This window comes from Globicephala melas, chromosome 15 (assembly GCF_963455315.2).
Source record: "Globicephala melas chromosome 15, mGloMel1.2, whole genome shotgun sequence".
In the NCBI taxonomy this organism is placed as follows: Eukaryota; Metazoa; Chordata; class Mammalia; order Artiodactyla; family Delphinidae; genus Globicephala; species Globicephala melas.
The window spans coordinates 16,040,128-16,067,878 of NC_083328.1; the positions used below are offsets into that span (position 1 = coordinate 16,040,128).

A 27,751-nucleotide genomic window follows, 5' to 3' on the forward strand; every position below is an offset into this window, starting at 1 on the left:
AATAGAAAGTACAGCAAAATATTAAGATAGAATCTACATGGTGGGCATAGGGATGTTCACTGTACAATTCTTTCAACTTTTCTATACTCTGGATTTTTTCAAATAAAATATAAGGGGAGAGAAAAAAAGTGTCTGGCAAATAGTAGGCATTCCTAAGTATAAGGTGTTGGGAGTGTAATCCCTTTCCAGGAGAATCTATATTTCAAATACCTGCAGAGGACAATGTTTATCCTGAAAGATGGCAGATTGCAGGTGAGGGCACCAGCAGAAACCAAATAGGGGAAGGAGAACCTTGGACCACACCCAGAGGTGATTAGGAAGTTTGCCCACACAAAGCAGCTGGCCCTTCGGTTGGTGATCTTTTCTCAAGTTTATTCTGCCTCTCCTGAGATCTGGGCTTTGGTCCAGAGTTGACCCCACCCTGCCACCTGTAACCCTTGGGGCAGGATAAGATGTTCCAGACCCTGCCTGACAACTGACCCTAAGAGTTTGATCATGTTTGCTCAGGAGGTGAGGTTCACGCAATGAAGAGCAGGGGGAGGGCTTGGACGAGGTATAAAAGACCTGGAAGTTTCCAGGGGGTTACTTTGCACTTGAAAGTGCCAGGTGAGGGGTGACAGAGGTGTGGGCTGAGGGGTAATAGGGATGCCTGGATTTGAATTAGAGGGGATTCACGCTGAGCTGAAGAAGAGGCTTCCTGGATTGAATGGCTGGGGAGACCTGCGTGTCAGCTAACCGGGGCATCTGGTTGTGAGCTAGTCTTAGGTTAAGGATATCTGGATCTCAGCTGAAGGACTGGGGACACCCGGGATACACCTACGGACAGATTTGTGTTAGTGGAGAAGGAGGTATGACAAATAGACCAGGTGCCTGGGATCTGTCTTAAGCCGGTTCCGATTTCTTCTCCAACTCCTCAGTCTATCCCACCTGCACCAGAACTGCTTGGACAGTGCTGTTGGCTGTTTCTTCTATCACCCACCTTCACTCTCCAAGTGACCCAGAGACACACCTCTAAAATGCTCCTTTCCTTCTGATTTGAGACTAGGATGAAACTAGGAATTTAAACTATGCCCCAGATGTCCCACAGACTGGGCCAATCTACCACAGGCCTACTTCAGTTAGGTTTTGCTCTGACTCCTGGTTTGATAAACTCAACCATCTCTAGGATTTGGAGATGTCCTCCACTTCTTCTTTAGAAAACTCCTTTCCTGCTTTGTGCCAGGAGGGAACAGGGCTTGACACAGCTTAATCCAGTTAGAAGGTCAGGATTGATCTTCTGGCTTGGGAGGGAAGAGAAGGATCGGCTGTAGCCAGACCGGAGAGAGGCAGAGGGATTGAGGACACATAAGATAGTATTTGTGACAAACAGGACTAGAGAGTGTGGACAGTTCTTTCTAAGACCAAGACTGGGTGGATGAGGTCTGAGTTGAAGGACCAAGAAACCCGAGCCTCAACTGGAGCTCAGGGGTGCCCGGGTAAATGATATCTGGGGGGATAAGGGTAAACGTTCACTTTCTCCTTTCTTCCCACTCCAGCCCCAGGATGTTGACCGTTGCTTTTCTTGCCATTCTTTGTGCATCAGCCTCTGCCAGTAAGCGTAAGTGAGAAACCAGGAGCCCAGCACTAGAGTCAGGGGAAGCAGCTTCCTGTACTGCTGGTGGCCAAGGCTGTCAGTGGCTGACTTGGGGTGGTGGGAACTGAGCTGTGGGGGGAATAAGGGTGGTGGGGAGAAACTGAGCTCTCGGGATTTCTCCCCCCAACTCCACCTTTCCCTCCAGTTCAGGCCAGCTCCTCCTCTTTCAGTGGAGAGTATGGAGGCTACGGAGGAAAGCGATTCTCCCATTCTGCAAACCAGCTGGATGGCCCCATCACTGCCATTCGTGTCCGAGTTAACAGCTACTACATCATAGGGTAAGATTCTTTGCGTTTCGGTGGTTTGGGGACCTTCCAGGATCTTACTAAATTGTGTATTTCTCAGTCACTTTGGGTCACATCTGTTTCAATCAAGTCACAGGGATAACAGGATATGGAAAAATTATTAGAGGACTTGGATTTGAGACCTGTGCTGTCGAAACCCCTAACACACCCACACTTGTGATCTTGGGTAAATCATATACCATCAACTCAGAGGGACCTGGAAGTTGTCTAGTTTTTCCCCACCCAAGGTTTAAATCCCCTCTGGCATCCTCCATCTTTGCTTGATGGCTCTCCCAAAACTTTATCCTTCTGATCCTGGATTTGTATCCTAGCACAGCATGGACAAGTCTCTTCCTTCATCGGAGCCTTTCAGATGTTTGAAAAATCCCTTTTCTTGTTTCAAGTAGGGGGTGGGGGCCTGGTGGGAGTGTAGACTTCAAATTCAAGCTCTGATATTCACTGTCTGGGTGATTCTGGGCAAGTTGTTTTCCCTCTGTGAGCCTGTTTGTCAGCAAAATGAGGAGTTGAAGTTCCATGTATGATCTCCAAGGGCTTACCCAACCCTCACATTCTGTGGGACTGGCAGGGGGTTTGTCATCCCTGTCACCAGTCTGAAGGTCTCAGCCTGTAGGCCAAGAGGTCCTGAATTCTGATCACCTTACTCAGTGTCTCCCTTTCTTCCCTCCTCACCCCTGCCCCTAGTCTCCAGGTGCGCTACGGCACGGTGTGGAGCGATTACGTGGGTGGCAAGTTGGGAAAGCTGCACGAGATCGCCCTGGACCCTGGGGAATCAGTGGTCCAGGTGTCGGGAAAGTACAGGAACTACCTGAGAAAGCTGGTCTTTGTGACTGACAAGTCCCGCGTCTTGACTTTTGGGAAAAACAGAGGCAAGAATTTCAAAGCTGTCCCCTTGCACCCCAACACTGTGCTACGATTCATCAGTGGCCGATCTGGCCAATCCATTATCAATGCCATTGGCTTCCACTGGGATGTCTACCCCAGTAAACACGAGAACTGCTGAGTTGTCCTGCAACACTGCAGTGGGGGTATGGGAACCCCTCACCACTAACCACCATCCACCTGTCTCAATGAAAAAGAAATAATAAAAGGGCATGGCTAAAGTGTGTGTATGGGTGCCTGCAGCTGGGGTCCACCTCTTGACTCTGGGTATGGATGTGTGACTCTCATTTCTGGCTATTCGTCAGACGTCAATCTGGGGAAGAGTGGGAGGATGAGGGAGAGAGGTGTAAGAATCCTGGGCTTTTCTTCATAATTTATTAAGAGGAGATAAGATTCTGGCCTGCACCAATTCTTTTTTTCAAGTGTTTACCCAAACTGGAGTTCTAAGGCTGAAGGTAAGACCTAGTTGTGGTTTATTGCAAAAACCCCAGATGTTCCACTCTCCAGCCCTTTTCTCCCCTTTGTCTTCCCCTTGAGATAGTGCCTCTCCACCAAAAGGCTGTCACCTCACTCTCCTGACCTTAACCCACTCACTGTACATGGGTGGCCTGAGCCATCATCCTTTGTTATTTCCCAGAACCCACCTGACTCCCAAAATTTAGCCTAAGTTCCTGCCAAGGGCTTTGCCTATTACCCCAGCCTAGTTCCTCCCCACCTTTACTCATAAGCCCTGGAGTCCTTGCTCAGCTCTCTCAGACCGCAGTTCTTTCCTCAGGAAGCCACCACCTCCTCAACAGCTTCTACTCTGCCAATATTACCCTCAAAACAAGGACATCCCAAGGTGGGGGGGTGGGGGGGTAGAGATTTCCATCATGGGTTTCCATGAAGAGAAGGGGCTGGTTAGAGTCCAGGGGAAGCATTAGGGTGACTGGATAGATTGAGCAAGGATACAAAGTTGCTTTGGAAATAATTCTTAGGACTCTAGCTCCCGGTCCTAAATTTTTGACAGTTTTTTGTTTGTTTTCTTTTGTGTGTGTGTGGTGGTGATTGGGGGTGGGGGAACTTACTCACTGCTCCCGATAAGTTTATACACATCCCAGAGAATCCCAGTCACATTTCTTCACAATTAGACGAAGATAACAGTTATGCACATGTAATTTTACAAAGAAATATTAACATTACACAAACTTATGCCTAGTCTGCTTTTATAAAAATTCCTTTATTTCTCTCAATTCCATGGAATGGAATACTGTGCCACTGTAATTATATTTTTATTGAGATATAAATCACATAATGTAAAATTCACCCTTTTAGAGTGTGCCATTCAGAGGTTTTTAGTATGTTCACAAGTTGGGCAACCATCACCGCTCTCTAATCCCAGAACACTTTTACCGCCTCAAAAGAAACCCCATCCCCATTAAGCAGTCACTCTCCATTCTCCTCTCCCCCAGGCCCTGGTAACCCTCATCTACTTTCTGTCTCTATGGATTTTCCTATTCCGGACATTTCATACAGATCAAATTATACAACAATGTGGCCTTTTATGTCTAGCTTCTTCCATTTAACATAATATTTTCAAGTTTTATCCATGTTATAGCATGTATCAGTACTGCAATCCTTTTTATGGCTGAATCTGACAGACTTTTGACAGATCAGATATCTGGTCAACTGTAGGAAAGCCTCTGTTTTCACACTATGCCCACTTAAGGCACTGGCACCTCAGAGGCAGCATGGCACAAGGGGGCTAAGGGAAGGGATTGCTGGCTCTTATCTAGTCTACACATTAGGTTTTGGCAGGAGATTATGATTGAAGAAAATATCCCCTTACTTAAAAACTTAAGCTTTAAAATTGCTGAATTAAGCTAATCACACATTTACCAAATATCCCCTGCTAGGATCTGGTTCTTTCCCTCTAGTCAAACTGTTTTATTGGTGCCATAACAAAGGTGTTTTTCATAGGATGCTAAAGGAGCCAAAAAGAAGACTAACTTTCTCTGGGAGGTCAGGGAAGACTCTGTGTGTGGGGGGGGGGGGTGTAGGGGAACAGTACTGGGCTCAGCTTATGCAGAAATATGAATATATGAGAACTACAAGTGGTTCAGTACAGGTAAAATGCAAATCACAATTGGGCCAAAGATGAAGCCTCATGGAAAGGCAGGAACCGCGAATATCATACTGAACTATTTAAACTTTATCTTATGAGTTACAGGGAGCCACTGAAAACTTTGCCCAGGGGATTGATAAGATTTAGAAGAATATATAATTTTCCTGGTATAAGTGGGGAAAATGGACTAAAGGTAAAGCAGGATGAGATACGAAAATAGTTAAGAGACTAGTTCTAGATCAGAAATGATGTCTATACAAAGGCAGTAATATGAGGAAAAGAGAAAAGGGAAGAATTTGAGAGATTTGAGGTGGAAGATAGGCTCAGAAGAACGTGATAACTGAATGCACGAGGGTGAGTGAAGGAGAATCTAGGAGAACTACCATGTTAGTAGCTTGGGAAACTGGGAAGACTGTTACTCTCTGAGATGGGGAATACAAAAGAAAAATTAATTAGCTTTTGGACCCACTGAGTTTCGAAATACAGTTGATTTACAATGCTGTGCCAATCTCTTCTGTACCGCAAAGTGACTCAGTTACACACATTCTTTTTTTTATATTCTTTTCCATATGGTTTATCACAGGATATTGAATATAATTCCCTGTGCTATACAGTAGGACCTTGTTGTTTATCCACCCTATATATAATAGTTTGCATCTGCTAACCCCATACTCCCAGTCCTTCTCTCCCCGCCCCCTCCCCCTTGGCAACCACAAGTCTGTTCTCTGTCTGTGAGTCTGTTTCTGTTTTGTAGATAGGTTCATTGGACCCACTGAGGTTTTGTTTTTTTCTTATACATTTATTTTTATTTTTGGATGCGTTGGTTCTTTGTTGCTGCGAGCGGGCTTTCTCTAGTTGCAGCGAGTGGGGGCTACTCTTTATTGCAGTGTGCAGGCTTCTCATTGCGGTGGCTTCTCTTGTTGTGGAGCACAGGCTCTAGGCGTGCGGGCTTTAGCAGTTGTGGCACGCGGGCTCAGTAGTTGTAGCACAGGGGCTCTAGAGAGCAGGCTCAGTAGTTGTGGCACACAGGCTTAGCTGCTCCGCAGCATGTAGGATCTTCCCAGACCAGGGCTTGAACCTGTGTCCCCTGCAATGGCAGGCATATTCTTAACCATTGCACCACAAGGGAAGTTCCCCCATTGCGTTTTTTGGGTTTTTGTTTGTTTGTTTTGCGGTACGTGGGCCCCTCACTCTTGTGGCCTCTCCCGTTGTGGAGCACAGGCTCCAGACGCGCAGGCTCAGTAGCCATGGCTCACGGGCCCAGCCGCTCCGCGGCATGTGGGATCTTCCCGGACCGGGGCACGAACCCATGTCCCCTGCATCGGCAGGCGGACTCTCAACCACTGTGCCACCAAGGAAGCCTCCCCATTGAGTTTTGATGTATCTGTGGCACATTCTGGAATGGGGACATGTCTGGATCCAACATTGGGCAGAGGGATATTTGGGAATAAAGCTTTGATAAGAGTTTGATATAGGGCTTAGATTCAGGAGTCACCAGCACACAGATAATGAAGTTCAAGTGATGGGTGTGGAAGAAGTCACCCAGGGAAACTGTAGGCATATAAAATGATAAAAGGCTGAAGTCAGAGTGGACTGGGTAACACCAGAGTTTGACAGTTGGTCCGAAGAAGAAGAATCAGTTAAAGAAATAGAGAATGGAGTGGTCTCGGAGGTGAAGGGAAGGAGGAGTGATGCACTCAAAGGCAAGACAGAAATTTCAAGGAGTGGTTAATGCCTCTGAGAAGTCAAGAAAAGGACAGACTTCAGTTTCTTTAGCTTTGGCAATCAGAAGGTCACTTATAATCTTGACAAAGAAAGTTTTGGCTGGAACCTGAAAGTTGGAGCAGGCTGCAATTGGTTAAGGAATGAATGGGAAGTGAGGAAATACAGCGGCAAGAATTGAATATTTCAAGAAGTCTGGCTCTAGAAAGGCAGAAAATATGTAAGTAATATTTATGGGGAATGTAAGGAAGGAGGTTTTTTTTGTTTTTGTTTTTTCCTAGACAGGGGAGACGTGAGCATGAGTTAGAGTAGAGGCTGAAGATTCAGGAAAGAGGAGATAATCGATGGAGCAAGGTCTCAGAAGAGATTGGCAAGGATGCTTTATGTAGGTGTTGAAGCAGGAAACTTTAAGAGAGAAGAAAATAGAGTGAAGGTATAGGTAAGTTTGTATGTGGAGTAGGTAAAGAGTGAAACTTGAGGCAGTTAACACCTAGCCTTTACTTGTTCAGTTAAATAAGTAAAGTTACTTGCTGTGTCAGTCAGGTTCTACAAGAGAAAGAACCATGAAGAGTTATACGTACATATATACATAAAGAGATTTACTGCAAATAATTGGTTTATGCAGCTGTGGAGGCTGGCTAGGCAAGTCTGAAATCTGTAGGGCAGGCCAGCAATCTGGAAACTTCCAGGCAGGAGGAGATGGTGCAGAGTCTGCAGGTGGAATTTCTTCTTCCTCAGGGAAACCTCACTTTGGCTCTCTTTTCTTCCCTTCAGAATACGTATTAGGTTATCAAAACCTACACTTTTAGTAACTTCATTTTATTTTTCAAAAAAGTTTTACCACTTTATTAAAATATAATTGACAAATAAAAATTGTAACATATTTAGTGTACAAAGTGATGATTTGATATACATAGTGAGTCCCCAAGCTCCCACTGCAGAGCGCAACAGGGAGAGCCATGTCAAGGGAACACAGGGCCAGGCCTCTTGAGCAGCCCCAAGAATAGAGAGGCCTCAACCTGCACAAGCTGATGCAGTCATCCAGGAGACAGCTGAGGTCAAATCCCTAAACAACCATCCCGACAGAACCAATTCTCTAGTAACAGAAGACTCCCTTTTAGGCTACAGCTCATGGATTTCAAGAAAGTTTTTGGTCCAAAAATTTCAAGTCTAGCCAATGAAAGTGTGCAATTCTTGGTGTTATCATGAATGTGGACCTGTATGTGCTGGGGAAAGACAGCAAATACAGACCAATTTTTTTTTTCCTAAATTTTTGTTCATTTATTTTTGGCCGTGTTGGGTCTTGGTTGCTGTGCATGGGCTTTCTCTAGTTGTGGTGAGTGGGGGCTACTCTTTGTTGCGGTGCGCAGGCTTCTCATTGCAGTGGCTTCTCTTGTTGCGGAGCATGGGCTCTAGGCATGGGCCTTCAGTAGTCGTGGCTTGCGGGCTCTAGAGAGCAGGGTCAGTAGTTGTGGCACACGGGCTTAGTTGCTCCGCGGCATGTGGGATCATCCCGGACCAGGGCTCGAACCCGTGTCCCCTGCATTGGCAGGCGGATTCTTAAACACTGCGCCACCAGGGAAGCCCAGACCAATTATTAACATAGGCTATATGAGAGAACATTAAGGATGACTTCAGGTAGGAAGACTATATTAATATGTTTACATGTTAACATGTCATACATGTTTATCTATTTCAGGGAAAACAGTAGGGAGAGATGAAAAATGGAAGAGACAACTAACATTTATTGAGCACCCATTTTAAGTCTGGTACTCTTCAAAATTACCTCATTTAATTGTGACTACAATTCTATTGGAAAGTAGTAGCATTGTTCCCATCTTTCAGATGAAGTCGCCAAGACAGAAGGCAGTTGATATGTTTGTAGGTGATGAGAGTCACAAGGACAGATGTCAGAGGTCACTGTGTCCCCTCCCCACAAACTTACACCCTTGCCTATTCCCCATTAGTATTTAATAACTGAGCAAACCCAAGCAAAAAGAAACTTTTTTTTCCAATTCTCTGCTTCAGTTTGCCATCAAAATGAAATTCACCCAGAAACACTATGAATCTTAGTAGAGCAAATGAAAATGAGATCTGTTATCCTTAGTACAAAATTAGAGCTAAGAAAAATTACATTACTTCACTTGGTCATATTACAAGTATTTATTAGGTGCCTGTGATGTACCAGGAACTCTGCTAAATGTTGTTATTATACTTGTTCAAAGTCACAAACATAGTATGTAGCAAAATCAGGATTAAACTCAGGTCTTTCTGATGTTAAAACCTGGGCATTTTTCACATGTCCTTGATTTTCAAATATCTTAGAAACAAAATCTTACAAGGAATGCCAATATGAGGATCACACGGTTGGGAAATCATGTCATGCTTCCACACGCGAGTTTTGACAAATGCATATGCCTGTGTAACCCAAACTACTATCAAGATATAGGACATTACCATCACCCCAGAAAATTCCCTCTGGGCCCTTCCCAGCCACTTCCTGCCCCCAACTCTCAAGAGGCAATCACTTTTCTGACTTTGTCACCACAGACTAGTTCAGCTTGTTCTGCATTCAATCTGTTATTACATATCATGTAGCCTTTGCACTCATGAGAGAATAAGAGTGAAAAAGCGAACATCTTAGTATTGTTATGAAAATAGTTTTAACTTGATAGAGACCAGGGACCCCCATTTTGAGAATACCTGCTCTAGAGATTACAATATTTTGTTTTGTTTTAAACATTAATATTCTTTTTTGTCTTCTCAAGGCAACCTCTGCAGAGCAAGCCTCATCATTCCAGTGAGCACAGCAAACTTGCCTATGCACAGCAGCCACCAAAGGTGACCTCAGTGCCTTTAGGACAGGGCCTGTGTACAGCTTGGCCGGACCCCCGGGAGCTCCTCTGGGTAGTGTCCACCCCACCCCCTGTGGCTCTTATGTAATTAATTGTACATGAAATGAAGGAAAGGTTGTCCAAGTTGGGGAGACTGGCATGGTTTCTTGGACACCCATGGTGCTCTATTATCTGAGGACTCCTTCTCCACCTCGCCCCCCAAGTCTGGTTCTCCTCTTTTCCAGCCCACGTTCTCTTCCTCATCACTGTTGCTATGCCTGCTGTCCCAGATGACCCTCATTTAATCTTTCCAGGCTTGAAGGACAGAATTATCTGCTTCATCCACTAGTCTCTTTCCAATTTTTATGGCGTAAGCTCTTGTATTCAACTTGCCTCTGCTCTCCTTTGCTACTTAAGGATCTAGTTTGGAAGTTTTTTAAAAAAATTACTGTTTCTTTCTCTTGGAATATCAGGTGTTTAACAACCCTAATTTCCACCAGGCAGATGCAGATCTTGATACCCTCCCCTTATAATTCTTTGTTTATTGTCTGTCACCATCACCCAGTCCCACACCCATCTCCCCGGCGAAAAAAATTAACTCCAGGAAAATAAGAACCACATCTGTCTAAGACAGTGGCTAGCACACTACAACTGAACACTGTGAACGGAATTACCTTATTCTGTTTGAATATCAGTTGTTTAACAATCCTAATTTCCACCAGGCAGATGCAGATCCCTAGGAAGCAGATCCAACCATTATTCCCTTTCAAGAGCTGAAGAAATGGAGGCACAAAGAGGCTAAATATCTCTACCCCAGGCGGCCTGGCAACAAAGCCCCGTACATAAGCTATTCTTTCAACCTCAGAAGCCCTGACTCCCTGACCTATGCTCTTTCCACTATTTCTGGCAGGTAACTTACCAAATATCTGGGAACTGGCAACAAATGTGAAAACATGAAGAGCCCCTGTGTAAAGCGCAGGGAAGACCAAACTGCTAGTCATCTAATAGTTCTCGAAGTGTGGTCTTGGAAATTCTGGAGATCCCTGAGACACTTTCAGAGGTCTCCAAGGTCAAAATTATTTTCATAATAAAACTGAGATGCCGTTTGACTTTTTCCCTTGCATTCTTCCTTGGGTATACTGCCGAGTTTTCAAGAGGTTATATGATGTGTGATATTACAACAGACTGACTACAGAAGCAGACATGAGAATCCTGGTGTTTTGTCTTGAATCAGACATTAAATTTGTAAAAATGTAAAAAATGTCACTCTTGTAACTATTTTTTTGCTTTGGAAAATAGTCATTTTTAAAATTAAAATGTTTTCTATGTTCTATGTAATGGGTTTGTTATTGTAATTTTGGGCAATTTTTTTAATGGAGATATAATTCACATAACATAAAACTTACCATTTGGGGCTTCCCTGGTGGCGCAGTGGTTGAGAGTCCGCCTGCCGATGCAGAGGACACTGGTCCATGCCCCGGACTGGGAAGATCCCACATGCCGCGGAGCGGCTGGGCCTGTGAGCCATGGCCGCTGAGCCTGCGCGTCCGGAGCCTGTGCTCCGCAGCGGGAGAGGCCACAACAGTGAGAGGCCCGCGTACCGCAAAAAAAAAAAAAAAAAAAAAAAAAACTTACCATTTGTAAGTGTTCATTTTAGTGGTTTTTAGTACATTCACTATGTTGTGCAACTATCACCACTGTCTAATTCCAGAACATTTCCATCACCCCCAAAAGAAATTCCATACCTATTAGCAACAGTCCCAGTTCATCAACCCCTTACCATCCCTTGGCAATCATGAATCAACTTTCTGTCTCTACATATTTGTTTCTGTAATTTTTAAGTGCATTAATACATGTTTTAAACTTGTATTCATTTCTAACACAGTAAATTTGGATAAATAAAGTCCATATAAACATAAGATCTTTGGGGCCTCAGTTTTTAAGAATTCAAAGGGATTCCAAGGGCCCAAAATTTGAGAACCACTGGTCTAATATTTGGTTTTTGATAGGCTGGACATAATGTCTAAATCAGGGCCCTACCAGGAGCTCAAAGATGGGATGATCATCCCTGGTTAGCTTCCAGAAGGTATAGGGAACTACTTAACAGACGACTAAACCCACAGGACATGGGACCAAGGGTGAAGTTGACTAAGTAACACACCGAGCCATGCTTTAACCCTCACTCCAACGTGTTGAGTGCTGAGTTACAAAGTTAAGAACATCCGAACTGGTCTCCTCGGCTCAGACATGCGACATAAGGGGACACAAATGTCACCTGGCCTCTGCATCCCAGAGTGGCTGTGGGCTCAGCAAGAGGTGAGTGCAGCGTGATTGTCCACAATCCAGCCAGCCTGGGCCTGACCTAAATTAGTGACCAGACGTTAAAGCACCGTTGACTTGTCCTGAGGGCAAGTCCCCAAACCCACAAAACAATTCCCGCCTCACAAGCGCGAGAAACAACTTTTGAAGCAAGAAATTGTAAAACTGAAGACCACTACTAGTCGTTTGGAATATTCCCATTTCCGCGAACATCTTCCTTATTCCTATAATGTGTCTAATTATGCCACTAGAATAGCAAAAATTGTATTCAGTTCAGAGAAATTTTGGGATAAATCGATGAAGTGCCTTCAACCACCCTCTGCTTGATTCGTACCAAAATTCGTAATTATTTGAGGGGGTAAAAAAATGAAGCGAAAACTCTACACTTAACGCAAATCTATGCCTCGAAACCCAGAAGGTAAAAGAAACCCAGTGCCGCGCGGCGCTCACCAGCTCCCCCGACGGCCACTGTCGCCAACGCGTCGGGCTCCGGAGTTTGCGCGGGAGCGCCAGTCGGACGTCAACGGCCGCGTAGCCGACGTGCGCGCATGCATTCTACTCCGGGGGAAACTTTTTCTTGCAAGACCCGGAGGCGAGCCCTAGAGGGCGGAATAGGGGCGAGGCACAAGCTGAGACTTCCGGCGGCAAGTAGCCGTGATTGGTGGAGCCCGGGAAAGAGGGCGGGGCAGCGGGAAATTCGAATGGAGAGGCGGGCCCAAGGAAGGAGTAGGATGGATGCGGGGGTCCCGGCGCGGAGGCGACGCGAGATGGCGACGGCGACCTCGGGTACGCGAGCCCGGGCAGGGTGGGTGCCGCGGTCTGGAGACTTGTGGGGCGATAGGTCGGAGTCCGGTCCCGGCTCCGCGAGTTGTCCGGGAGACCCAGGAATAGCGCGGGGGCGGGGGGCGGGGGGGTGCTGGGAGTATGGGAGTCGTAGGCTGCTTCCTCCTCACTGTTTCTTGCTCTCGACGCAGATCAGTAGACCCGGGTTGAGACCTGGTTCCGGCGCACTTTTGAGCCCAGCACACTTTTCCCTTGTGAGCTTCAGTTTTCTTCGTAAAATGGGGACAATGACCCATCTCAGATTACAAGAGAAAGCGAGCGAAGAGTAGCTAATACTCTAACCATAGGGACAAAAGGGAGCTGGATGCGCGTCTGGGGAAGGGTTCATGTATGACGTGTTGTTTGGGTGCAGGGAGATCCCTGAGAGAGGTAAGAGTTTCAGACGGGCTGCAGCTGGGTGAGCTGACAGCATAGGATGTGCTGGGATCACAGAAAAGGGAAATAAGGGACTGTTTGTCTCCTTACGCTCTAGCCTTGGCAGTCAGCGCTATTTTATGGTTGGAAAGGCTGTTAGGACATTCAGAATCTTGTTCTGCTCTCTTCCTGTAGACTGAATTCTGATCAGTGATTATAATGGGCACCATAGTAATTTATTTGAGACCTTAGTGCTTGTCAGCCCCTGTGAAGAAACAGCTATCTAGTAGGATGTCAAACACATGCTGAGCCCTTGCTAGGTGCCAGGCACAGTTGTAAGTACTTTATGGTGATGAATCATTTAATCTCCACACAATGCTATGAGGTGGTTTACTGTTATTGTTCCTGTTTTACAGATGAAGAAACTGAGGCATAGATGGGTTAAAAAGCTTGCCCAAGTTAACATAGCTAGTAAATATTGGGGTCTGAATTCACACCCAAGCAGTCTGATTCCAGAGCCTCTGCCCTTAACCATTATGCCCAAGCACATGATATTCCTGCTGTCTGAGCACAACACCCCCTCACCCTTCTAAGACCCACTGTGTCTGGTACACAGTAGATATCATAAAAATGCTTGAATGAAAATTGTCCCTTCCCTAGAGGAGCTTATAATCTTTTCAGTAGATAGTCATATAAATCTATAACATGAAAAGCAACGAGAGATATATATAACCTGCTATAGGGAGTGCAGAAGCTGAAGTAAACCCTTGGGTATTCTGGGAAGACTTCATTAAGGAAGTGATATTTGAAGTGGGTTTCAAAGGTTGGATAGGAGTTTGCCAGGCTTTGGTGGGATGAAAAGACCACCAAATGATCGATTTCTTTTTTATGATGTAAAGAGAGGCCAAAGATGCTCTCTTTGGCTCAATTTCCTCATCAGTAAAAGAAGAGTTAAGTTGAATGAAGCTTGGAAATTGTGGGAGAGGGCAAAATTAGGAGAAATAATTAGAAGTGCTAGCTTTGCCCAACCTTGAAGTTGCTTTTATGATGAAAGGGCTAGACCATTGGCAGATGTGTGCATGTGACTCTCCATCTGTCCTCCGCCGGACTGTGAGCTTTGAGGCAAGAATGGCAGTGGCCACTTTTATGAAGAAAACAGGAAATGAACAAGCCAATGTTTTATGTTAGTCAGTCAGATCTTAATTTGTTCAGCAAATATTCCCTGAGAGCCTAGTCTGTGCCTGGCATTGGGAATATAAAGGTGAGCAGAGTTCACAGTTACTTGGAGAAGACAGACAAATATGCAGTTACAGTGGAGTGTGATGAGTGCTTGGATGGAGAGCCCATGGAGAGCCATGGGCTCACCTAACAGAGCCTTAATTGGGCAGTAATTTTACAAGGGAAGGTTTTTTTTTAGAGGAAGTAAGGTGTAAGGATTTACCTCAATTGCTTGGGAGGCGGCAGGAGGTGGTAAGGAAGATATTCCAGGGAGAGAGAATAGCATATGCAAAGGCCCAAAGGTGTGAGAGAACTTGGTGTGTTGTAGGGATTGAAGGAAATTCATTATGACTGAGAGCTTACAATACAAGGAAGGAAGTGGAGGGAGAATGATTGGAAGAGAATGAGACTGGAGGCAAGGAGACCAGCTGGGAGGCTGTTGAGATGAAGACAACCTTGGCAAAGATTGTGCAGTGGGGATGGAGAGAAGTAGACTCATTTAAAAAGGTAGACTTGACAGATGTTAATGAAGAACTGGTGTGGGAAATGAGAGAGAAGGTGGAGTTAAGAAAGACTCTCCCATCTTTGGGATTGGTTCCATTTATTTACACTAGAGAGCATAGAAGGAAGATGGGCTTGCAGGGAGATGGGGAAGGATTCAGTTTGAGATGGGTGGAGTTTGAAATACCTGAGAACCATGTAAGAAGAGGTGTCAGGGCAACAGCTGGGAATGCAGATCCGAAGTTCAGGAGAGCCTGTGGTGTGGAGGTGTCAATTAGGAGTCATCAGCTTTGAGGCAGTAACTGAAGCCAAGAGAGCAGGTGACCTTGCCCATGATTAGTCAGTCAGTAGTGGTTCTCAACTAGGGGCAGTTTTGTTCCCCGTGGGGACATTTGTGATGTCTGGAGACATTTTTGGTTGTTACACTGGTGGGACAGGGGGGTATGTGCTACACTTCCTACAGTGCACAGGGGGTCCCACCCCCAAAGAATTGTCCAGCCCCCAATATCATTAGTGCAGAAATTGAGCAACCCTGATCTGGAGAGAGGATAGAAGGAGTTTAGGAAAAACATTTAAGACTGGCAGAAACTGAGAAGGAGTGAATAGAGAGCTGGTGGGTGGCAGGGAAACTAAGGGAAAAGTAGTTTCCCAAAGGAAAGCAGATCAAGGGTGTTGAATACTGCTGCGAAGTCAAACAGGATGGGGACCTATCTTGCCTATTGTATTTAGCAGTAAGGAGGTCATTGGTGACCCTGCTGAGGGCAGAAGTGAGTTGCTGCCTTGAGGGGAGTGAGTAGCAAGAGAAAGTGCAATAATAACAATAACAATAGTTTACGTTGCTGAGTACTTACTGCCAGCACTGTGCTAAACATTGTATGTACATTATTTCTCTGACTCCTCACAGTCTTATGAGGGTAGATACTGTCATTTTTATAACAAGTAACTAAGGCTTCAGCTTCCCTGGTGGTTCAGTGGTTAAGAATCCGCCTGCCAATGCAGGGGTCACGGGTTGGAGCCCTGGTCCCGGAAGATCCCACATGCCGCAGAGCAACTAAGCTCCCTGAGCCACAACTACTGAGCCCACGTACCACAACTACTGAAGCCCACGCGCCTAGAGGCTGTGCTCCGCAACAAGAGAAGCCACCGCAATGAGGAGCCCACGCACTGCAAGGAAGAGTAGCTCCAGCTCGCCACAACTAGAGAAAGCCCGCGCACAGCAACGAAGACCCAACACGACCAAAAATAAATAATTAATTTTTTAAAAAAGGTAACTATCAAAAAACAAACAAAAAAAACCCCAACGCTTGAAGAGGTTAAGAAGCCTTCCCAAGGTCATACAGCTGGTAGATGGAACTTGTCTCCGACTCTAAGGCCCATGGGGATACAAAGATGAAGGGGCTGAGAAGGCCCGAGGAATCACATAATGAACTTTGGAGTTAGACTTTCATCTGAAACTGTCACTAGCTAGCTGTTGACTATGGGCAACCTAGCTAACCTCTCTATACTGACGTTTCCTCATTTGGAAAATGGATGAATATATAATAAAACACTTACTGAGCTTTTATCAAGTACCAGTGCTGTGCTAAGCACTTTTACATGAATTACCTTATTATTGCCTTAACAGCCCAACGAGTAGTTATTTTTATTTATTCCCACTTTTACAGGTGTGGAAATTGAGGCACAGGAATGGAAAATCATTTCCCCAGGTTATTTAGTTAGTTGTAAGTGGCAGAGCTGGGATTAGAACCCAGGCCATCTTACCTTGAATTTTTTCCAACCTTGAATTATTACCAACCTGCTTACTATGTACTAGTTACTCTGTTGACATTTTACTTCTTTCAATCCTTGTTAAGCTCTTCCAAGGCCCTCCCCACCCCATTTTATAGACAAGGAAACTGGGGCATATGGATGTTAAATCACTTGCCCAGGGTCACAAGCTAATAAGTGTTAGAGCTGGAATTTAAATTCAGCTCTGTCTAGCCAGAGTCTCTACTCTTTCTTCAACACCAGACTTCCCCTTCCCTTTGTATTGATCACTGAACTTCCTTAAGTGCTTCTGTATCTGCCATCTTCCTCTGTTCTCACCAAAAAAACCCTGGGAAAGATAGGAAAGGAGAGGCTCCTGCACACATTTTTGACAAGTCAGTGAACCTCTTTGCATCTTAGCTTTCTTATCTGCACAGGTGCATCTGCAGGTTTCTACTTACTTCTGACTTTTAGGATTGCCATGAGGGTCAAGTGAAAACTAGATGCCAAGTGCTTTGTAAACCTTACAGTGAGAAATGGTGTTACTAGCTTCATTTGTCAGATGAAGGAACAGAGGCCCAGTTTTTGTTTTTTTTTAATATTTATTTATTTGGCTGCGTTGGGTCTTAATTGCGGCATGTGGGATCTTCCTTGCGGCACGCAGAATCTTTTGTTGTGGCATGCAGGGTCTAGAGTGCACGGGCTCAGTAGTTGCAGCACACAGGCTCAGTAGTTGCGGCACGCGGGCTCAGTAGTTGTGACGTGCGGGCTTAGTTGCCCTGCGGCATGTGGGATCTTAGTTCCCCAACCAGGGATCGAACCTGCGTCTGCTGCATTGGAAGGCGGATTCTTAACCACTGGACCACCAAGGAAGTCCGAGGCCCAGTTTTTGGAATGGACTGTCTGCTATGTGTATAACTTACTTATGCATAAGGTTCTTCCCAGGGTTAGTCCATCTTTTTGTCCTGCTGTTTCTGTGTGGCCAGCCTCTTGCCTTATATGAGGCCTGTGGTTCCCAACAACCAGCTGCTACCACCAGCAAAAAAGGAGAGAGTCAGAGCTACCAAGAACTTTCCCATGTACCCAGTTGGTACATCACAGGGAGGCAATACGACATCCTCATTAAAAGCAGATTTTTAGAGATGAGATCTAGGTTTGAATTCTGCTGTTAGCTGTGAGTTACAGCATGGTATCCTCCAATATAAAATAGAGAAATACCCTCCTCATAAGATTTTTTTCAGCCCATTCAATCCTCACAGAAATAGACTTTTTTTTTAGTTTTATCTTAACTGTGTTTTCTGATGATAAAAATAATTCATAATCCCCCCCCCAGCCCCCTGCCAAATGACTTAGATTTAATTATGGGAAGCAAACTAAACAGAAATCTTACCATAGATGATTGCATGTTAGCGCCTTTGCAAACTGAGCTGGGACAGAAAGGGACTGGGGTCTGCTTCTTAACCTCATCCCTTCCAAAGATGTCCACAGTGTCATTATTATTATTATTTTTTAATGCAAACATTACAGCATTACAGAACTGGGTAACATAGAAAATAAACCCACATAATCCCCCATTGAGAGAAAACCATCATTAACAGGTTGGCGGTGGGCATATGTATGTATGTATGTATTTATATGTATAATAAACCAGGTAAGAAACAAAGGCACAGAAAGGTCAGGCAGTTCATTGACTGATTTTAGATAGGGGCATATGTCAACTCTTTTAATCCTAGAACAACCCCATGAGGTCCTGGTCTGCTACACCTTGACTGATCAAAGTGTGTCCCACCAGCAGTAGCAGCATCACCTGGGAGTTGCTAGAAATGCAGAACCTTAGGCATCTCCCCAGGAACTGAAGCCAAATTCATATTTTAACTAGATCTTCCAGGTTATTTGTGTATACATTACAGTCTACACCCCACTGGACCTACTTACTAAGTAGGATAGGAACTGAGGCCAAGCTTGGGGACACCCACAGCATGGCCAGGGTGGAAAGAGCTTCCCCCAAAATGAGCTGTGGCCCCCAGCCCTCCCAGTGGTATCCGCAGGACCCCAGCCTCCAGGCCTCCTTCCCTGCCTCTGTTGTCACGGTTACGGGGGTCTCTAGTCTACTAAGATGCTGGGGTTTTGTTCTGCTTATTCCTCTGAAGAGCAAAAAGACACAATGTAGATTATGGTACAAGATAAAGTAATAGCCGCATGGCTCCAGGCATAAAACACTGAGGTGCTTGGAAGAGCTGCTGTGCCTCTACGAGTGCCTTCACTGGTAAAATGGGACTAACAGAAGCTACCTCTCCATGACACCATGGAGATTAAAGTGTGCCTAGTATGTAGTCAGTGCTTCATAAATGTTAACGTTTGCTAAGTACGCAATCTGGTTTACAGTCCCAGCCTATAGATAATCTCTCTCCTTCAAACCCCACCCCACCCTGCCCCACTGCACTCTGCCTGAGACCATGTATTTGATTCATCTTTTTCTTCCATCCTGCCCTTCTGTGCTCGCCATCACCAAGAGAACACACAGTTCTCCTGCCTCACCAGTTCTCCAAGGGGGCCGTGCTTTCACACCTCCAGGCTTTTGCACGTGCCTTTCTTTCTGCCTGGAATGCTTGGCAGTGACCCTACTCATCCTTCAGGGGTCAGCTCAGTTAACTACCTCCTCCTCCAAGACCCCTACCCTTACTTCTCAGCAAAGCTACCACCATACTTCACACCTAAAAATTGTCTTCTTCCAGGAGCCGGTCGCTGTCGGCTAAGCAAGGTGGGAGCTGGCCGGCGCCCACCTCCAGCTCGCGTAAGGGTAGCTGTGCGACTGCGGCCATTTGTGGATGGAGCAGCTGGAGAAAGTGATACCCCCTGTGTACGGGGCCTGGACAGCTGTTCTCTAGAGATTGCCAACTGGAGGAACCACCAGGAGACTCTCAAATACCAGTAGGGTTCAGGCCACTCTCCCTCCTATCCTCTCTCTCCTAGGCCTGCTCACACTATCACTTGCCCAGACAGTTTCTCAGACCTTCCTCCTCAGGATCCTTGCTCCTTCCTTAGCACAGCTTTGTTCGCCACACCTTCGTTTGTTCATTCAGAAAATGTTCATAGGTGCCCACTGTGATAGGTTCTCTGTAGGATACTGTGGGGAAGACTGGGGGCTGAATCAGACACAAGTTACTGTTCATGGTCTTACAGGGGAAATAGGCACAAAGTGGGGAAGGAGCAGCAAAGGTAAGCAGGGGAGCCCCACCTCGGGTCTTGGGGAGGTGTGGGAAGGGTTGGGGGAGCACAGACCAGCTAGCCAACCCAGGCTACAGCTGGGTGGTGTTGGAGACAACCACTTACGTTTGGGGACAGAACTCACAAGGGCAGCTACTTTAAAATTCCTTTGGAGATTTAAAGTTCAGCCTCCTTGGCCTGTTATTCTAGGCCAGAGGGTGGCAAACTACAGTCTGCAGGTCAAATCTGCCGAGAATCTTTTTTTTTTTTTTTTTGCTGTACGCGGGCCTCTCACTGTTGTGGCCTCTCCCGTTGCGGAGCACAGGCTCCGGACGCACAGGCTCAGCGACCATGGCTCACGGGCCCAGCCGCTCCACGGCATGTGGGATCCTCCCAGACCAGGGCGTGAACCCATGTCCCCCGCATCGGCAGGCGGACTGTCAACCACTGCGCCACCAGGGAAGCCCTGCTGAGAATCTTTTTGTAAATCTTTATTGGAACACAACCACACTCGTTTATTTACATATTATCTGTGGCTGTTTTCTGCCCGACTGCAGCGGCAGAGTTGAGTAGTTGTGAAAGGAACCATGTGTCCACAGAGCCCCAAATATTTACTATCTGGCTTTTTATGGAAGAAGTTTGCCAACCCTGTTCTCGGCCCTTGACAATTTGGTTTCAGTTTCTTTCCAGCCTTATTCCCCCTAACACATGCTACACTCCACGTATACTAATCCCTGCTGTGGCCTTAGCCACAGCTTCTCCGCTGGAGTGCAGTGAATGGACTTCAGGTGTGTTGAGTCTCATCTAGTCATAAGCAGCATCCTCTCTTTACTTCATTACTGTGTACAAATACTACTTTCTGTATATCCTGTGATATACCCTGCCCTTTCATACCATGTCTTGTTTGTGTGCTATTTTTGATAGAGTATCTTTCTCTTCTCTGGCAAAATCCTCCTTCCCCGGGCAGAGTGCTACTCCTCCTTGTGCGTTCCCACCTTCGTTTCCTGAATTGCAGCAAAGTATGGGTATCTATCTATGCCACCAGGCTGCAGAACTCCCAAGAGCAGGGACATCAAATTCATCTCTGTGTTTCTATGCCAATACAGAGACTGGGATGGAACGGTGTTCAGTGGGTGCTTTCTTAGGTCTTTGTGCAAGAAAAAGGATAGAGACTCTTAAATCTGAGACCAGTTTTATCCTCTTGGTCTGGGCGAGAATGGAACCCTCCACTAATCCCCTCCTTTCTTCCTGCCTGCAGGTTTGATGCTTTCTATGGGGAGAGGAGCTCTCAGCAGGACATCTATGCAGGATCAGTGCAGCCCATCCTAAGGCACCTGTTGGAAGGGCAGAATGCCAGTGTGCTTGCCTATGGGCCCACAGGAGCAGGTGAGGAAGCCAGATACAGAACAGCTATGGGTCAGAAAGGACTCGGGAGTGGGGAAGAAATTCTCACAGCTCTTTCCACTCCTTTTCCAGGGAAGACGCACACAATGCTGGGCAGCCCAGAGCAACCTGGGGTGATTCCCCGGGCTCTCATGGACCTCCTACAGCTCACAAGGGAGGAGAGCGCTGAGGGCCGACCATGGGCCCTCTCTGTCACTATGTCCTATTTAGAGATCTACCAGGAAAAGGTGAGGCCCCTTTCTTATCGGGGAGGGAAGAGACAAAGGGTCAAAATCAGACCCAGTTCTGGAACATGAAGCTCTGCTCGAGCAAGAAGGCGTAAGACCTGGAAAGACAGAGGTTGGGGTAGTGGATGGCACAACTCTGAGAATCAGCAGAGAAAAGGAGCCCGATAGCCAGGAAGTAAGCAGCCTGTAACTGGAGGATTGGCCCTACCTCCCACTGCTCAAACAGGTATTAGACCTCTTGGAACCTTCATCAGGAGACCTGGTGATCCGAGAAGACTGCCGAGGAAACATCCTGATTCCGGGCCTCACGCAGAAGCCCATCACTAGCTTTGCTGATTTTGAGCGGCATTTCCTGCCAGCCAGTCGAAATCGGACAGTAGGAGCCACCAGGCTCAACCAGCGCTCCTCCCGCAGTCACGCTGTGCTCCTGGTTAAGGTGAGGCCCACTGACAGGCTTGAGGACCAGGGAAGCCCCTGGAGCCTGAGCTAAACTGGAGCCCTTGCTCTTACCCCCAGGTGGATCAGCGGGAACGTTTGGCCCCATTTCGCCAGCGGGAGGGAAAACTCTACCTGATTGACTTGGCTGGCTCAGAGGACAACCGGCGCACAGGCAACAAGGGCCTGCGGCTGAAGGAGAGTGGAGCCATCAACACCTCCCTCTTTGTACTGGGCAAGGTGGTCGATGCGCTGAACCAGGGCCTCCCTCGGGTGCCCTACCGGGACAGCAAGCTTACTCGCCTGTTGCAGGTCAGGCCTCCCATCTCGGGTAAAAGGAGCTGGAGAAGGAGGTTCTTAGGCCTCCTGGGGTGTTGGGGAACAGCAGTCAGATAAGGGGAAGGTGGGGCTTCTGACCCACCCACCCTGCCCCATCCCCGTCCCTTAGGACTCTCTGGGTGGCTCGGCCCACAGCATCCTGATCGCCAACATTGCCCCTGAGAGACGCTTCTACCTAGACACAGTCTCTGCACTCAACTTTGCAGCCAGGTCCAAGGAGGTGATCAATCGGCCTTTTACCAATGAGAGCTTACAGCTTCATGGTGAGGACTGGGGTTGGTAGGAGTGGAAAGGCCCAGTCTGGACAGCTGGGGAGTTTGCTGAGTCCACCAAGCGTCAGCATGGAAGTTGACACCCCCTTTTTCCCCTACCCTGCCATCTTCCCCTAGTCTTGGCACCTATTAAACTGTCTAAGAAAGAACTGCTAGGCCCATCAGAAGCAAAGAGAGCCCGAGGCCCTGAGGAAGAGGAGACTGGGAGTCCTGAACCCCCAGCAGCTCCATCTTCTACCTCCCAGAAACTCAGGTGAGCATAGAGGGAGGGGTCTTGGGCATATTCCCTTTCCTGTTGTGTCTGGGTTGGGTGCAGAGTAGCATTGGGTTTAGCCTGTCGGATCCTTGAGCTGTAAACTTGTTCTTCCACTGGATTCACCCAAAATCCTCTACTGAATTCACTGAAGTGCTAAGATCAACCTCCAGCCTTGACGCTGCAGCTGGGGGCCATAAGGAGGCTCCCCCTTGAGCTCCTAGCCCCGCCTTTCTGTTTTCCAACCCCTTTAGGCAGTCAGCAAAATCTCACATTTTGGCACCGATGTTTCAAGGATGAGTACTTTTGCTTCTGGTTCAAGGAGTAATGAGGACCCGGTCTTTCAGGTCCCAAGGGTAAGAGCAAAGCAAAGGAGATAAGAGATGAAGAGAGATGTCTCATTGAGACTCAGTCTGTATGTTAGAGTCCAACCTTTCTGTGACTTTCCATGGAGTCAGTTGCTGTCCTAACTTTGCCCTGCTTCTACCCTCAATCCAAACAAAGCCTCTCTAACCCAGGGAGGTGTGTGGCCTCCCTCCCTGGTTCTGATAGCCCCACCTCATGGCCCAGTATGCACTAATATTCAGGTCACCCCTGTTTAGTGGTCTTGCTTTCCGTGTCTGGCCACCTAGCCCTTCAAGGAACCAGCTGCAGTTTGAACTTTGTCCTTTTTCTATCCCTAACCCAAATAAAGCTTCTCTAAACTCTATAAGTCCTAAGACTAGAGGCGGCCAAGGATTAGTGTACAGTCTGCCCCAGGGGACTACTGTAGTGAAGGATGGCATACATAAAAAGGTGCCTGGTGCTTGTGTTCACTTGGAACCCCATCTCTCAATCTTGTCCTTCTTAAGCCATTTGTCAGCAGTCCCCTCGCCTATGTGTACAGACTCAGAGAAACACACACACCCATACATCTGTATTATGTGTGAAACAGGCAAGGTCTCTGTCAGATAGGCATCTTGGGTAATCTCAGAGAATGGGGCACATCAGACCTAGACAGACCCTGCCTTCAGGGAGCTCAAGTTTCAGTAGAGGAAGCAAGATGAGAACATCAGTATACCATGCAAGGTCGATAGTACAGAGCACAATAAGGAAGGAGGATCCTCTTGTTCTGTGAGAGCCGGGAAGGAAGAAATGACTTCTGTGTTCACCCATATTTTCTGATCCTGCTCTTCTAGGCACTTATACACAAAGAACAGGACAGTCTCTGTCCTCCAGGAGCTAGTTCACAGTGTAGGAAAGAAGATATACAATCAAGCTGGCATCGTGGGAAAGGGGGCATCAAACTGACTTTGAATGATAATTGAGATCAGGTGTGAGGGGAAAAATTCCAGACAGAAGGAACAAATGTTAGACATTATCATGTTCAGATTAAGTCAGGACTCTGTTTGAATGGGCCTTTCCTACTGCTCACAGGAGAAAGGCTTGGCATTTGAGGTCTTCAGTAGTTTTCAGAGCCCTGCTGAAGATGACCTCTGAATCTTTCACCAACTACCCCTCCAAATGGACAGGCACCTGGCCCTTGCTATCACCTTATCACGGTCTCTTACTTTGTTAGACAGTGAGTGCCTTCAGGGCAGGGTGGTGTCCTAGACCCCATGAATACCTGCCACTCAGGTGTTCATTAAATGCTTCTTCTCATCTGATCTCCTGGCATCCCTGAGAAGTTACTTGGGCAGGTAGAGACCAATCCCCCTTCGCCTGAAGAAGGCACAGCACCCAGAGAGTCTCGATGACTTGTTCAGGGTTGCCTAGCAAGTTAACACCAGGGTTCTGGAACCACAGAAACACCAAGTTAAGGCAGGATGAGGGGAATCTGCGGCTGGAGAGGGTGATGAGAGAAGAGGTAAGTGGGGAGTAACCTCTTTGTCTGCTCAGCCCCCTACAGAAGCTAAATAGCATGGACCCAGCTATGGTGGAGCGCCTTCTAAGCTTGGACCGTCTGCTGGGCTCCCAGGGGAGCCAGGGGACCCCTCTGCTGAGCACCCCGAGGCGAGAGCGGATGGTGCTTATGAAGACAGTGGAGGCGAAGGATCTGGAAATTGAGGTAAGTGTTGGGGGGTTGGGGCTGGGATTCCTACTGGCCTTGAGAAGCAGCCTGAGGATCTTCAGATAGGGAAGGACACTGAAAGGCTGGACCAGCATCCAGTTTTCACCCAACACTGGAATCCCTCAGTTCTCCAGCTTCTGCTTGAATGTCCTTAACATGGCTGAACTTTGAAAAATAATTGAGGTCAGATGTGAGGAGCTGAGAGAAAAAAAAAATTCCAGGTAAAAGTACAAATGCAAGACACTGCCATTTCCTAAAACTCAGTTCATATTAAGTGAGGACTCTCTGCTTGAACTTCTCTTCAGTATTTCATAAGGAACCTTGTTCCACCTCTGGACAGCCCTGATCATTAGAAAGCCCTTAATTACATTGGGCTCCAGTTGTCTCCTGGTAATTTCTCCTGTTGGTCCTCGCCCTGCCCTTTTAAGGCCTCAGAGCCCTGCACACTCACTGTCCTAATCTACTGCCCTAAAGTTGGTTCTGGGTCATATCTCTCCCTGATCCTTTCTAACAGAGGCTTAAGATGAAGCAAAAAGAACTGGAAGCCAAGGTGCTGGCCCAGGAGGCTGCAGACCCAAAGGAGAAAGAGAACTACTCTCCCACAATGCTCCGACCCCTTGCCCGCCGCACAGTCACAGTGGCTAAGCCCCTCAAAAAGGCTGTGGTGATGCCCCTACAACTGAGTAAGTTTGGCTCTGGTGACCAGGAGGGCCCAGATAACAGAGATCTTAGAAGGAAGGAGGTGTTTGGAGCAGCTGTCCTCATGTCACTCATGTCCTCCCACCATGGGAAGGGGGAGGAGGATGTGAAATAAGAGCTGGGTGCACTGCTCCCGGGCATTTAGTACCATGGGGTAGACTGACCAGTGCATGACTGATTATCATGCAAGACCAACTGAGATTAGTTTCAAATACAGGTATAAGAAAGGCCGTGTGGAAACAGAACAAAACAAGATTAACTCAGGCTGGAGGGGAACTGGGGAATCAGTAATGGAAGAACCAAGTGGCTACTGGGGGGCTGAAAAGTGGCCTCTGCTGTGATTCCAGCTCACAATTCTTGCTTTCAGTTCAGGAGCAGGCAGCATACCCAAATGCCGAGATCCATATCTTGAAGAAGAAAGGCCGGAAGAGAAAGGTGAGACTAGCGGAAGGCTTAGGCTATACCTAGAACCCAGGAGAAGTACGGGGTAGAGAGCTCTAGTGGGAAGAGTACTGGCCAAAGAGTTACATGGCCTGTCAGAACACTTATCAGCTATTTACAACTCTTCCAAGTTGTTTACCCTCTGAATGCAGTGATGTCTCACAGGGCATTTAGGATGAAATGCAGTAATATGAATGTACTTAGTGGGTTGGGTGTCCATCACCTGTTACTTTCCTTTCTTCGTGATGGCTCTTACTCTCAGTAGCTACTTACTAGGTACAGTGTGCAGCCTGGGTCCTGCCCTCTACAAACTTCAGAGCCCATTTAGGCAAACAGCCTAAACAGTCAAGAAATGAAACAACACTGAAAGACCTACCTAAAAACTGAGATGACATCGGGAGTGTGTCACTTGTTGAGTACCTTCTATGTGTTTTCCTAGGGGTGAAAGAGCTTATTCTTTCCTTTTAGAAGTGAGGAACCAGATTTAAGAGCTTACTATGTGTTTTACATTCATTAACTCATTTGATCTTCACAGCAACACTATTCTACTCTTTCACAAGTCGGATAAAATGAGAATCAACCCAGAGAGTGACCAGAGGGAAGGGTTTTGGGACAGACACTGTACAGAAGGAGAAAGAAAGAGGCTGGGGAGGGCCGGGAGGTAGGTGCTGTTAGGTTCCTATCCTTGGCAGAGGAGTCCAGAGTGGTGAACAGCACCCGGCAGTAAACCACTGCTGTTACTGCTGTTTCTGTCACTCACCTCTTCCTGCCTCATAGCTGGAGTCCCTGGATGCCTCAGAGCCGGAGGAGAAGGGTGAGGACTGCTGGGAGCTACAGATCAGCCCGGAGCTACTGGCCCATGGGCGCCAAAAAATATTAGATCTGCTGAATGAAGGGTCAGCCCGGGATCTGCGCAGCCTGCAGCGCATTGGGCAAAAGAAGGCTCAGCTCATCGTGGGCTGGAGAGAGCTCCACGGGCCCTTCAGCCAGGTGATGGCCCAGGGAGGACAGCCCCGGAATGGAGTTGGGTGGGGGGAGCCTGGCATTCCCTAGACCCCTTCCCCATCGCTGCTGTCCTGCCAGGTGGAGGACCTGGAACGCGTCGAGGGCATATCCGGGAAACAGATGGAGTCGTTCCTGAAGGTGAGCTCACGAGACTCGGGCCCCCTCCTCCCTCTAGCCTGTGCCCTGCCCGGCCCTAACGCCGGTCTCCCTTTCCCTCCTGTGTTGCAGGCGAACATCCTGGGTCTTGCCGCGGGCCAGCGCTGTGGGCCCTCCTGACTGCCGGCTGTCCTCCTCCCTCTGCCTTTTTTTTTTTCTTTTTAAATCCTTGTGTAATTGCTTGTCCTGTAAATACAGTTTTCACTCCGTTGCTTCAGCCTGATTCTTGGGACTGCGAGGGCGGGGCCGCGGTATAATTGCTTTTGGGATGGGCCACGAGCTTTACGGGTTAACTTCTTTGGGCGCCATCTTTGGGAAAACACGAAGCAGTGCAGGATTGTAAATAAACCGCTGGAGTGGGAGGGGGAAGGGACGGTGGCCGAGAGGACACAAAAAGCTACCGCGAGAGTCCGAGGACGACAACCGTTAGGCGGGCGCGCGCTTAGAGTTTAGCCCCGCCCCATCCGTACCCCCGGCGCGCGCTCCCCTACTCTCCCGCTCGGCAACGACAGCGAGCTTGTGCGCGTGCGCGCGAAATAACGGCCGCTGGTGGAGGGAGGCGGGGGGTGGAATCTTTGAGGGGGGAAAGAGAAGCCGCCCCGTCTCCCGCGCGCCCACCACCTGCGCCATCGTCAGCCAATCAGCGGCCGTCTCAGGGGTCTCGCGCTTAGGGCGACTCCAGCTGCTGGGTGGCTCCCCCGCCCCTCCTCCCGCCAGAGTCCCTCTCGTACCTCCCCCCTCCCGCTGGCCTCGCGCGCGCTCGCGCTCGCGCCCGCTCCAGCCTCTTGTGTGTCCTCGCGCCCCC

At 47.5% G+C, this 27,751-nt stretch overlaps 3 protein-coding genes across 3 annotated transcripts in view; 2 read left to right on the forward strand and 1 right to left on the reverse strand.

Moving 5' to 3' along the window:
- C15H16orf54 (chromosome 15 C16orf54 homolog) overlaps positions 1-12,250 on the reverse strand; it is a 32,169-nt gene extending 19,919 nt beyond the window's left edge. The window contains exons 1-2 of the mRNA XM_070043616.1: positions 11,753-12,250; positions 10,884-11,031 (exon numbers count right to left, since the gene is read on the reverse strand). Of these exons, the coding sequence (XP_069899717.1) occupies positions 10,884-10,976 (93 nt within the window). The 5' untranslated portion in view covers positions 10,977-11,031; positions 11,753-12,250. The remainder of the gene's footprint in view (positions 1-10,883; positions 11,032-11,752) is intronic.
- On the forward strand, positions 1,543-2,938 carry ZG16 (zymogen granule protein 16). Its single transcript, XM_030871735.2, has 3 exons — positions 1,543-1,597; positions 1,779-1,911; positions 2,620-2,938. Exons 1-3 carry the CDS (start codon positions 1,543-1,545, stop codon positions 2,936-2,938), a joined length of 507 nt encoding a protein of 168 aa, XP_030727595.2.
- A 313-nt stretch (positions 12,251-12,563) lies between the features above and the next one.
- KIF22 (kinesin family member 22) lies at positions 12,564-27,157 on the forward strand. Its single transcript, XM_030871734.2, has 14 exons — positions 12,564-12,582; positions 19,194-19,389; positions 20,924-21,051; positions 21,142-21,296; positions 21,523-21,732; positions 21,813-22,043; positions 22,180-22,333; positions 22,460-22,595; positions 24,474-24,642; positions 25,160-25,328; positions 25,712-25,779; positions 26,563-26,775; positions 26,869-26,928; positions 27,019-27,157. The coding sequence occupies exons 1-14, from the start codon at positions 12,564-12,566 to the stop codon at positions 27,064-27,066; spliced, it is 1,956 nt and encodes a 651-aa protein (XP_030727594.2). The 3' UTR covers positions 27,067-27,157.
- The last annotated feature ends 594 nt before the right edge of the window (positions 27,158-27,751 follow it).

Bases quoted from the DNA above. Each gene is read 5' to 3' on its own strand.
- ZG16 (XM_030871735.2), top strand. From the start codon at position 1,543: ATGTTGACCGTTGCTTTTCTTGCCATTCTTTGTGCATCAGCCTCTGCC. The intron at 1,598-1,778 runs GTAAGTGAGAAA...CTTTCCCTCCAG, and splicing joins ATCAGCCTCTGCCAGTAAGC to TTCAGGCCAGCTCCTCCTCT. The intron at 1,912-2,619 runs GTAAGATTCTTT...CCCTGCCCCTAG, and splicing joins AACAGCTACTACATCATAGG to TCTCCAGGTGCGCTACGGCA.
- KIF22 (XM_030871734.2), top strand. The intron at 22,044-22,179 runs GTCAGGCCTCCC...CCCGTCCCTTAG, and splicing joins AGCTTACTCGCCTGTTGCAG to GACTCTCTGGGTGGCTCGGC. The intron at 26,929-27,018 runs GTGAGCTCACGA...CCTGTGTTGCAG, and splicing joins AGATGGAGTCGTTCCTGAAG to GCGAACATCCTGGGTCTTGC.